This window comes from Tribolium madens, unplaced genomic scaffold (genome assembly GCF_015345945.1).
Source record: "Tribolium madens isolate multiple individuals breed KSU strain unplaced genomic scaffold, Tmad_KSU_1.1 Scaffold_96;HRSCAF=242;Tcas5.2_LG5, whole genome shotgun sequence".
NCBI lineage: Eukaryota > Metazoa > Arthropoda > Insecta > Coleoptera > Tenebrionidae > Tribolium > Tribolium madens.
In genome coordinates this window covers 16,315,940-16,328,265 of record NW_025401068.1, presented here as the reverse complement: position 1 = coordinate 16,328,265, position 12,326 = coordinate 16,315,940, and the positions used below count along the sequence as shown (strand labels likewise).

General features: G+C 28.3%; 3 protein-coding genes across 3 annotated transcripts in view; 1 reads left to right on the top strand and 2 right to left on the bottom strand.

The window, feature by feature from the left end:
* Positions 1 to 3,444, bottom strand: part of LOC123012883 (protein vestigial) — a 37,043-nt gene extending 33,599 nt beyond the window's left edge. Inside the window, exon 1 of the mRNA XM_044411074.1 lies at positions 3,003 to 3,444. Within this exon, the coding sequence (XP_044267009.1) occupies positions 3,003 to 3,155 (153 nt within the window). The 5' untranslated portion in view covers positions 3,156 to 3,444. The remainder of the gene's footprint in view (positions 1 to 3,002) is intronic.
* Positions 3,445 to 6,197: 2,753 nt separating this feature from the next.
* Positions 6,198 to 7,974, bottom strand: LOC123013102 (E3 ubiquitin-protein ligase BRE1-like). The gene is made up of 6 exons (XM_044411440.1): positions 7,820 to 7,974; positions 7,485 to 7,736; positions 7,183 to 7,439; positions 7,040 to 7,132; positions 6,895 to 6,994; positions 6,198 to 6,842 (listed from the first exon to the last, which is right to left on the bottom strand). Exons 2-6 carry the CDS (start codon positions 7,710 to 7,712, stop codon positions 6,645 to 6,647), a joined length of 876 nt encoding a protein of 291 aa, XP_044267375.1. The 5' UTR covers positions 7,713 to 7,736; positions 7,820 to 7,974; the 3' UTR covers positions 6,198 to 6,644.
* Positions 7,975 to 9,937: 1,963 nt separating this feature from the next.
* Positions 9,938 to 12,326, top strand: part of LOC123013400 (dual specificity protein phosphatase 14) — a 6,897-nt gene continuing 4,508 nt past the window's right edge. The window contains exons 1-2 of the mRNA XM_044411895.1: positions 9,938 to 10,003; positions 11,197 to 11,341. Coding sequence (XP_044267830.1) covers positions 11,259 to 11,341 — 83 coding nt within the window. The 5' untranslated portion in view covers positions 9,938 to 10,003; positions 11,197 to 11,258. The remainder of the gene's footprint in view (positions 10,004 to 11,196; positions 11,342 to 12,326) is intronic.

The window sequence follows — 12,326 nt, the reverse complement described above, 5'->3', positions numbered from 1 at the left end:
TAATTAATTAGGTTGTCTGTTATTTGGTAAAATAAGAACAAAGTTAATAGGTGTTAATTTTCAAATATTTGGTTATTGGCAATAAAACTTTTTATTTATTATTTTTAAATGTAGTTGTAATTAGCTTACAAATTGCCAACTGCCCAAGTTAGCCATTATTAAATATAAGATAATTATTTTTATTATAATTAATGTCTGCTAATGCTTAATTTCTTTGTTAAGCCATTGTTACTAATGTACTGAGATAAATGGAAGAAGCCTTACAAAGCAACATTATAAAAAAATGTAAAGTTGTGAATGTTGTTAACAACTTGAACTTGATGACATCCGTGAAGTTATTTGCTACCTACAGTCATTAAGAAACATATTGTGATCATCTTTACAATCTACAATAGCTGCATTTACATTATCTTTAAAAAAATGAGTGAACCTAAGGTCAAGAATTTCACTTAGCTATATGTGTAAACGGTTGACAATTTGAATGACCCTATCTAACCATACAAGAGATGAAATAATTATATTTAATGCACGACTGAATATGATAAAAGCGATGACGAGATTCTTGAATGACTCTCACAAAAGATGCCGATAAACTATTGAATAATCAACTAGTCTTAATGTCAGACTCTAAAGTTACTGTCAACAGCAAAAGAGCAAGTTTTGTTTATAGAAATATTTGTTTTGCTGAAAAATTTTAAGATTTTCAATATAAAAATAATTTTTTTATCAGCCTGGGAAGTTTTAGGTGAGACAACCTGTGTAGAGTAAATACATACAGAAGAAAAGTTTTTTGTATTGGAGAAATATTAAAAATTAAAAAACTTCTTCTGTTTTTCAAAATTATTATTTTATACAATATTTGGTCAATATTAGATTGATCTAATTAATCAGAATGGAATTTAGGTTACTTACTATTATGCCTGATAAAAAAAGAAGAAATTAAATAAGAAAAATATTAAAGTTACAATAAAAAACATTTGCATTACAAGGGAAAAAAGTATATCTTTTTCTTGTCAAAGACAGTAAAAGACCCTTTCCTAAAATGGAATATATATAAGTTTTTCTACGATCCAACAAGAAAAACTTCAAAACTAACAATTTCTCTTGATATTCCACTTACCCCATAAAATCTAGCAATATACAGGTGCGCCAGAACTCGCGCCCCAAAAAAATCCATGTAAGATAGGATACTAGGAACATGGAAAAAATGTTTAAAACATTCTGTCATAAAATTTTGACATTTGACATTTTTTTATGTCTATTTAATGATACTGATGATTTTGTGATTTTATATATATATATTTTTTATAATTATTTAGTAAAGGTACAAAAATTTTGACAATAAAAGCTACAATTTATAATACAACTTCCTTGTTTCCTCTTCTAATAGCCTGTAGCAAAAAAAATTGGAAAATTATTTTTTCAACAGAAATAAATAGAGTCAACATGCATAATTCAAACTGTCATAACTTAGTAATTTTTAAAGATATAAGTTTTTTAACATTTTTTCCATGTTTTTGGTATCTTACTCTACATGGCATTTTTCTCTAAGGCACGAGTTCTGGCGCACTCTGTATTTTCCCGTTTCTATGTGGGAGGTAAAATGTTTACTTCCCTGAGAGATTACATTTATTTTTATTGAAATTTTGACAAATGATGGAAATAATTGACCACTTTCCTTTTTGAAATTAGGGTGGAAAAACTTACTTTCTGTAAAGTAATTTTATAATTTAGCTTGTCTATAGAAAATTGTTTTCTCTCCCTTAGTATATAATTACTATTACAGTGACATTACATTTTTTAAAAACAATCTACAAAAGTTGTAAAGTATTTCTTTTATTAACATCACAAAATTTTAGTTTCATAAACTGCAAACTGTACAAAAATATACGGTGCAACATGTTGAACATGAAAATTATTAGAGGTATATGGTCATGGGCGCCCACAGGGGGGGAGGGGCAGTGGGGGCCGTTGCCCCCCTGGGACGATAGTGGTTGCTATATTTGATATAAAAAAAAACGATTTTTTTGATTTTTTACAAACACGTTCGAACTTAAATTTTCATGAACGAAATAAGAAACTAATATTTACATTTTTATCACAAACTGAGTGATATGAAAATAGACAAATGAAAGTGTTATTATTAATTTCGACTATTTTTTTGCCCCCCCTGGCCATAATTTCTGCTGGCGCCCATGTATATGGTATATTAAGAATGTTATTAAATATTAGAACGATTTTTCTAATTCTTAAAACACGATTTTTCTAATTCTTAAAACACAATTTTATTGTTAAAAAAATGAAGGTTTTGCGACTGGCTACAAATTTATCTACTATTTTCAATGCCATTTAGTTAGATTTTGGTTTAGTTTTAATAAAATTCTTCAAATTTTTGTGTAATTACTTTCAGCGAAATTGTTTTCAGTAGATTTGCCTTTTTGTACTTTTTTCATTAAATTTTATTTTTAAATATTAAAATAATAAATTGGTCACAAGGCCATTATCGTAGCCAAAGTAGTTACCAAACAAATCATGTTAAAATAATAAAAAAGCACTTTCAAGAGAATCATCAGGTCTAATTACAATTTTTTTATTTTGCTATTAGGTAGGTAGGTATGCATAATTTTGATTTTTTTTATAACCACTTCATTGATATGTTCTATAAACGGTAAGCATAAAATTATTGGCAGAGAATTTATTAATGATTTATAAATCTGATAAACCCGCAACAAATGTAAATTTATTTCTGCAAAATCTATACCTATTAAAATATCATAAAAGTGTACCTACAATTAAACGAATTAATAACCATTTTTGTGGTAATTTAGTTTTCACTAATTATCAAATTTTATTAGTTTTAATTCTGAGTGAAACTGGTTTAATTTAAACAAACTTATAAAAACACACGATTTTAATTTTAAATAATTTTGATGAGTTTGGCACAAATTAACAAAAAATTTTAGTGATTTCGTTTTTGCTGTTTTGGTAAGTTGGTAACTCACCCTATCATACTGATGTGCAGCCCCGAAGGGCGAACTAAAAGGTCCAGTTCTTGGCACTGGATGGGCCGACACTGGCGGCGCTGCTCCGGCCCTTTGGTACAAGTAAGGATAATACGCTTGGTACATAACTTCAGAACAACTCATTATATACATATACACATTGCAAAACGCCTCAGACGCAACACTATATTGCACCACTCCCCAACTCAGTTATACAAAAATCAATCAAGTCACAAACGTAAACAAAAATCAACGAAAACCGTCGGCAAAGACCACTGCGATTGTAAATAAACACTCGCGATTTTTTTTATTATGATATCATTGTCGTTGGAACCAATTACATCCTGTCAATGTTTAATGACACATATTTTCAATTCTTGACAGTTTACTACGGAAATCACGTTACGTCACGGATGAAAATCACGACATACACTTCGTTCAGAACCGGTATTAGGACTAACTGGGTATCCGGAATAAAAATTCCTTACCCCCTGTATTTACTTGGCTCCGCCTATTTATCCCCACTCTTGCGTTACGCCCTATTGGCATGATTATAGCATTCCGGTGACTTTGGCCAATGATAGTGCGACAAGCTGAGACGGGAGCCAATGGGAGATGGGTATTTAAAGAAGAATGCAGACCGCCTATATTGGGTTTTATATCAAATAATAGTTACAAGGGGTTATGGAGGCCATAGGGAATTATTTTTGTACAGGGAGTAGAGCATCTTTGATGGATAAGTGACACGAAAATATAAATCGTTGTTACAAAGAATTGGAATAACAATTTTCGTCTATTGATTTTGTGTAAATATTCGTGCTAAATAATTGCACAAACGTACTTGAAGTATTTAGAACGTTTAACTTGACATTTTTAACCTTTAAAAGAAGCAAATGATAGGTAAAGAAAAAATTGAAAATTATTTCTGTAACTAATAATAATTATTAAATTTTGTGAATCACAAATGTGAGTACAAGATGAATTTTCCAACACTGTAAAGTGTTATTAATTGTTTCAAAATTCCCTAAATTAAAAATTTTCTCTTTATTCTTTAAAAACAACAAAAAAAGCGCAAAGAAAAATTTCAAGATACAGTTGGTTACAATAAAAACGGAAAAGTGAATTTTCTTTAGAATGAAACAGGTTTTGCCCTTGTCAATTTGTCATCTGTGGCATTCAAATATTTTTTTTGGCAATGCCGCACTTAAATATTTACGTGAAAACCCAATTAGTAGTGTTCTAACTTAACTTTTTAGAATAAAGCTATGGAAAAATATAAAAATCTGACATTTTTATGCTTTGACATTTTCCGATTTTTTTGTACCAGAAACATGATTTTTTTTTAATTCTCTGTCAAAAAATGTATTTATTTATTTTTTGACATTTAAGATTTTTTTATATCTATTTATCAATCCCTACTGATAATCTTGTATACAGGGTGTGTCAGAACTCACCTCCAGAGAAAAATTTCAAGTACGATAAATTACCAGGAACATGAAAAAAATGTTTAAAAAATTCTATCTGTCAAATAATTTTGACATTTATTTTTTGACATTTGACATTTTTTATGTCTATTTAATGATACTGTATACCTATGATTTTTTTACAATTATTGAGTAAAGGTACAAAATTTTTGCCAATAAAAGCCACAAATAACATTGAACAGAGTTACATCAATGTAGCATCGAGCTTCTTTATTTATTTATTTTTATTTATTTTATTCTTTATTATTTTTCCAACAGAAATAAATAGAGTCAACAAACTCTCATAACTTCGAAATTTTTATAGGCGCACCCTGAATGTTTTTTTTTATAATTTTTTAGTAAAGGTACAAAAATTTTATCAATAAAAGCCACAAATAACATTAAAAAGAGTTAAAATCTATTTAAATTACACTTTCTTGGTTCTTCTTCTAATAGCCTGTAGCAAAAAAAATTGAAAAATTATTTTTCAAACAGAAATAAATAAAGTCAAAGTGTAAAATTAAACTCTCATAACTTCACAATTTTTATAAATAGATATTTTTTTTAATTTTCATGTTTTGGTAGGTATCTTACCTTATATGGCATTAAATTTGCTTCAATTTGCTTAAAAATTGAACTGATTTTGAATTTTTTAGTTGAGAAATTTTTTAAAATAAAAAAATATTTTTTTATATTATGTTATGGTTATGGTGCAGTTTCATAAACGCTCTACATCAGACTTAATTTTGCAATTTTTCACCTTTTTTGCGAAATTATAGAAACTTTAAGAGTTTTGTTTTTTGCTGTTACATCCATACAAAATACACTTAATTTAGTATTTTTCAATCTTTTTTGGTTATTTCTATTTTTCTAAGCAAACTTTAGATAAAATTTAAAACTGAGAAATTATTAAATATTAAATACTCCTAGCGTGATTCACAAGAATGCAAAAACGAGTTTGTAGTATAACCGTTTTTATGCAACCAAATATACACAAATATGTAATTTATTATCACCAAGTGTGAAAATTAAAAAATTAGCGCTTTTTAACTATTTTTTAGTTAGCACAAATATAGCATTTTAGATTTAAATTTACAATTTTTGCTTTACTGTGTTAATATTTTTCAAATTCAATAAGTTTTTCAATTAAGAAACTTTTAGTTTTTCAAAATAAGCAAAAATAACGTATTTTTTTTTGACAAAATTTATCAAATTTCAGGTGGCGCTAACATGGTTCTATGCAAGTAAATATACATGTGTGTATATAAAAATTTGAAAATTAAATAAGCGCTCTAATTTTGATTAACTAAATTTGTTTTTTAAATTAAAATGAGAAATCTACCAATATAATAAGCAAAAATAACAAATTTCAAACCTGCCTTACTAAATCTTTAGTTTTATTATGACAGTTTTTCAAATTTTGTAAAGTTGTTGAAAAACGCCCGTTACCGAATAAAGCAAACGTTTCGGAGTTAATTTCACGAAAAAAACATCCTTTTGTATCTATTTTAACAACCTTTTGGCGTTGTAAATTTCAATTTCAGTAAGTTTTGTAGTGAAGATGCTTTTAATCTTTTAAAATGTACAAAAATTTCGTATTTTTCAGTTTTATTTTAACAAATTCTATCAAAAAACATAATTTTAAACGTAATAATATCCACATTTTTAAACCGGTTTGCAGTTTTGTATTAGTGTTATGGTTACATTATAGGAATAAAGAAAAACAAAAAACAAAAGGAAAAAAATATGTTATTGGTAATAAAAAATTACAATTACAACAGTGATCGTTGTTTTTAAATAACTGTAACAAGATGAAACAGTGAAACACCTTAAAATCTAGTTTCATTTTCTTCAAGAGGATACGTAAAAAGGTAATAATACAACAAATTGGAAAATATTATCTTTATAGGAACAAGTGAAATAGTTTATAAAACCAGTTACCAAACTTTCTATTGATTTGCATCAATTTTGCTCAAATTTTCAATTTTACAAACTTAAGACAATGTTTTGAAGTGAATAGGTTTCAAGCAACGGAATCTGTACAACACATTTTCAAAATTAATTACCAAAACTAAAAAAACGTGTCACATAATGTAAATTTCAGCGTCGCATGAATAAAAAAAATACCAACTTAAAACGTGAGCTTATTAATACAAAAGAAATTATTCAAATTTAATTATTACAAATAAATTGGATGAATCTTTTTAGCGGTAATTGTTTTTCGGCAAGTTGGACATTTCTTCATAGTTCGAGCTGTTTCAGTAATACACTCTTTGCAAAAAACGTGGCCACATATTGTAACAGCTGCAGGGCGATCACTCAGAGATTCTAAACAGATTGGACAAGACCCAATTTTTACTTTAGGAGATTCTACTTTCTAAAAAAAGAAAACAAAATGAGAAGCAATAAAAAACTAGAATTTTCATTACTTTAACTTCAGGTTCAGGTTTCCTACTAGTCTTAAATTCATCTAAAAGTGAAGTTGCATTTTTCAACATTTCTTCCGTTTCTTTCGTCAAGTCTTCCAAACTGAAAAAAAAATTAATGTTTCATTTATAAGAGTTACCACATTACCTTTTCACATCATTTGCCAATGCTGTACTACCTGAGTTTGAGTTTTCTAGAACTGCATCAATAAGGTTCATAACATCATCTTCTGAGACTTTTCTATAAAATAAATTACAATGAGTAAAAAATAAAACTGCATTAAAACCTACGCTTTGGGAGCATTGAATGTACTAGTACTAGTCCCAGCAGTACTATTATTAGTATTTGCTACTTTATCCACATTTACGATTTTGATTTCATCATCAGAGTCGTCTGAAATGAAAAACTGATTTGGCACAGGCTTTTTGTTAGTTTTAGCCTTGATCATTTCGATTTCCTCCTCATCACTTGAAAGAAAACTTGCTGTCTCCATAAATGTCTCAATCTTTGAATTGACGTTTTCCACAATACCAATATTTTCAATACTCTGAAATTGTCGATTACTTTTAAGAATCTTACAATTTCAACTTGCCTCATCCAAGGTTATAGTTTCAACAGGCGTCTCTGGGGCGACTCTTGGTGATTCGTTCTTTCTCCTTTTTTGTGGAGTCTTTTTTGGGGCAGACTTTTTAGCACCTAATTGTGCCCACGCAGATAAAGGCATATCGTCCAAATCTGCTTCTGTTGGTCGAAAGGGTAGTCCTCGAGGTAGCCACATTCGGCGATTTCTCCCCCCTGAACGTCTTCTTCTAGCACTCATGATTTGAGGTTAGGAACAGATAAACTGGAACAAGTTTGCTAAATTATCGATTTATTTGAAGGAAAATTAAACAAAAAGGAAACTTGTGAATTAATTAATCAACGTACACCTATTTGATGGAGAAACACTGTACTGATACTATTTTTCCGTTATAAAGTTTATTGAAGTTTGAAAATTATTGTTTATTAGGAACACTGATTAATTCTGTCAATTGTCAAATTAAATTGGCGCTGCCTACTGACAATACTTCAATCTAACATTTTTTTTTATTTTTATCGAGTCGATTTTACACTTGTTTGGTGCAAAATTGTTTTGCAATTCTAACTTTTTGCACAATTTCGAATTACACCATATTCAAAGACTTAAAAAAAAATAAAGAAACTATGAGGAGATTTCTATTAACAGTAAGCAAGTCTGCCTACAGATGGCGAGTGAATAAAACATCTGTGGTAACTCTGACTAACTTGTAGCGCAAAATTCAAAATTAAAAAAAAATAGTATCTTTGATTTTAGCAACAGATAAATAAACAATTTTGGAAAAAACTAAATAAAAATTATACAATTATAAATTTTCTTACTTTTTCCTCTTTATCGTTCTTCAAATAAACCCTCACTATTACCCGCCGTATTTTTTTGAGGAACCAAAAGAAAATGAGTTATAAAAAAACGGCAAAAATGCCCAATCCTCAAATTAATCAGTGTCGTCACACAACTGATTAAAATTCCTAAAGAATTTATCTAGGAATTTTAACATCTAAATTCAAAACCAGAAAACAAGAATTTTAACCCGAGACTTTCTACATCTCTGCAAAGTATCCAAAAAATGTAAAATTTTGGAAAAAAAACCTTACGTTATCTCTATATATTATTTAAAATATTCCACAGCATTAATTACACACATGAAATCGAGAACTCTGTGTAATAATTAAAAAAAAACGTAGTAGGAAGTAATTTTAGGAATTAGAGCCAAAACAACCATGACGTTAGACGTTGAAATTCCAAAAATATTGCTTTCATTACGTCACATTCACACGTATTTTTATGTCAGAGCCAAAAAGCCATTTAAATTTCTGGTGATCTAAAAAAATAAGTGACTTGTTTAAGTTCTCTTTCTTACATTAACTGCTAATTTGATCAAATTAAAACAATGTCAAGATCAAAATATTGAGTTTAAACTGCTTTAAATAAGCACCAACATGCGCAATATTTATCTTTAATTGAAATTTTATTAGTTTAGTTTTTTTGAGCAAATGTTGGCAACTTTTCAGGTTTGTAACTTTATAAATTGTAAACATAAACATGTGTAAAATACGACTTTATTGTAACAGAAAAATAGTTTAGGATTGGTTAAAAACAAGTATTTTCTCGAGCCGTTGAGTGACTTTTTCAGCTCAAAGATTGTAAATTTTTGACATTATTATAGATATTTTTTTGGATACGAAAACTCGTGATGATAGTTTCATTAACTTCGGAAATATTTATCTTAGATGAAGGTTTCTTGACCTCAATAATATTAACTTAAACTTTAATAATTTAAAAAATGCGAAAAACTAGATAGGTACACGAGATTGATTGGTCCAAAAATAATTTATTTTTCGGTGGTTGGTCAACATTCAAAAAACAGATGTAAACTAAGTAAGCATTATTAAAAAAGCTTCAGAACAAATGTTTGTTTTAGTGTTTCCTTGATTGCTCACACAGAACTGAATTAAAATTTAAAAATTAAATATTTTAAAATTAGAAACTCAATGAACTGTTTATAAAATTACATTTAAGTATATTACTCTGAATTACTTAAAAAATGGTATTTTTGTTTTCTACATCTCATTACGTAACATCACGCTTCAAAAAAAAACACATTTTTATTCTTGAATTTTGTTAAAATGCAAGTTTATGCCAAGTAAACAAATGATGACTAACACATGTAAAAATGTAAAATAATATTTCAGATATAAGTAGAAGAGAAATTAATATTTTTACTGTTGCATAGAATAATTTTCTTGCAGTTGTTGAGTTCTTAAACCCCAATTGCATTAAATTCAACTCTTGGCTGAAAGTGCAAGTGCATTAAATCCAAAAAAAAAATTGTCCTGACTCATGCCAAATTTATTTTTTTCGTAATCAAACAAAGGATATGGGAGCAGCGTAGCCTTGATTCGAAAACTTTATTAAATGTCATTATCATTAAAATACGAAGTTATAAACCAGTTTAGATTACGTTTTCTAGACTATCACAATACAGTTTAGTTTAGTTTGTGTTTAGGAAAATTCTTATTTATCTTGAAAGTGAGGTAAAACTTAAAAAATTTGCGTCATAGTTTTTGGAACATGTTCTATTTATTTGTTTACATTTTTTTAAATAGCTCTAACCTACTGTTTTTGTTTAAAAGTGACTTTTCCGACATTTTGGATGACTAATTCGAACAATAAAACTAAGAATAGGTAAAAGGAACACAAATGTGCGTCACAAAACCTTGCTTTTTCTACTTTTACAAATTTTGTGTTGCTCAATTCTGTTTGTTGCTTCGGTTTTATTTTTATTTTTTGATCCAAATACTTTTTACAAGTGTGAAAATTTGCTAAATCAGAATCTTTTTTTGTTACAATTTGAAATAATGTAAGAGTGTCCTAGTAATTTTTGATTGATTTTAATAAACACACTTGGAAAAAATTGATTACACATAAACAATAAAAATAAGGTAAGGTTTTTACTAAATAGTAGAAACACAAAAAATGATGAGAAATAATAAGTTTTGAAAAGTTAAATAAGACAAAAATTTGAATAAAAGTAAAAATTGTCATTCCAATAAAACCATTCATGTGTTTATTATATTTTTTACAAAAAGAAACTCAATTAACTTTTCACTTGTGCGTCATGTGGCATTAAAATCTCTGAAGATAAAATTAAATAAAGCTGAAAAAGTAAATTTTTATGGGAATTTTTGACAACAAACATGACCTTGTCACGTGCCATCCTTGTCCCCAAGAAAATTTTGGTTTTGTGATTGCCAATGACCGAGTTCCGATTTAAAATAATTTCAGGACGTCTCTCTGTTTTTCCCAGAATTATTTGCGTTTCTGAAAATGTACTTAATTTTAGAACAATACATTCAGAGCCACCACCTGGCCAAGTGATTGTCAAAAATTTCCTTAGTCTTAATTTAGGTTCGCTGAAATAAAATTTTCAAGTTCACCTGAAATCCCACTCGTCTCCGATGACTGATCCACGCCCATTCATCAATCTATTGTAACAATAGTTTTATGAATGAACAAATCCCGTCTAAAAATACGCCAGTTCTCGTTTAACATACTTGTGCGTCGTCGGCGACGGCGTTTCAGGCCGGCTGAAAATATACAGGGATGGAATGTAGTGTTTACACAAATATTTGGCGATGGAATGCCGCTTTTCAGGCGCGCATGTCCGCTTTATTTTGATTCGGTTTAAAACCACAGGCGGGATTCTATGACTCAGTTTGTTTGGCAGCGGTTCAGTGGCTTGCTTCAACACTTTCACTGAAAAATTTCCTGAATTGTTTCGGACAAGGGATGGAAATCGAGCAGACGTTTCAGGATTTTAAGGATAACGCCGTCCAAGAAATCTTCAAGGAATGTATGAGTGTCGAGATTGAGTGAGTTGCCAAATTTTTCAAAATTTATATTTCACAAAAAATGGTGTGGAATTTTTTAACGTACTACTGACGTAGAATAATCAACACTGCAATTAAAACTTCTCATTATAACTGTTTATAGAATCATTAACAGCTTCTCACACCAATTTTAATTACACAAAATTTATTTTAACAGACGAAATTTTCTTGTCTTTATTTAAGTTTTAGAAATCAATTTACAAAATTTCTGGGACATTTGTAGATGTTAATTTTTAAATTATTTAGTAATAAACAGTGTTGCTATTTTTTAGTATTTTATGATTTTATTTTACTAAAAATCGCTAAATTATAGGTCTAAAATATGTTATTAAATCTGAAACGCATTATCTTTCATATTTTGATAAATTTTGGTAGCCTTTCAGCGGAAAACACAAAATTTTAGAAATTTTCACTTTTAATTACACAAAATTTATTTTAACTGAAGAAATTTTTTTGTCTTTATTTCAGTTTAGAACCCAATTTACAAAAATTTTGGGACATTTGTAGATGGTAATTTTTCAATTACTTAGTAATAAACAGTGTTGCTATTTTTTTTATTCTTGCATTATCTTTCATATTTTGATAAATTTTGGTGGCCTTTCAGCGGAAAACTCACAAAATTTTAGAGATTTTCACTTTTAATTACACAATTTTTTTTTCAATTATTTAGTAATAAACAGTGTTGCTATTTTTTTATTATTTTGTGCATCTATTTTACTAAAAATCGCTAAATTAGGTCTAAAATATGTTATTATCTATGAAATTGAATCTGAAATACATATCTTATATATTTTGATAAATTTTGGTAGCCTTTCAGCGGAAAACTCACAAAATTTTAGAGATTTTCACTTTTAATTACACAACATTTATTTTAACAGACGAAATTTTCTTGTCTCTATTTCAGTTTTAGAACCCAATTTACAAATTTTTTTGTAGAAGTTAATTTTTAAATTATTTTATGCTTTTA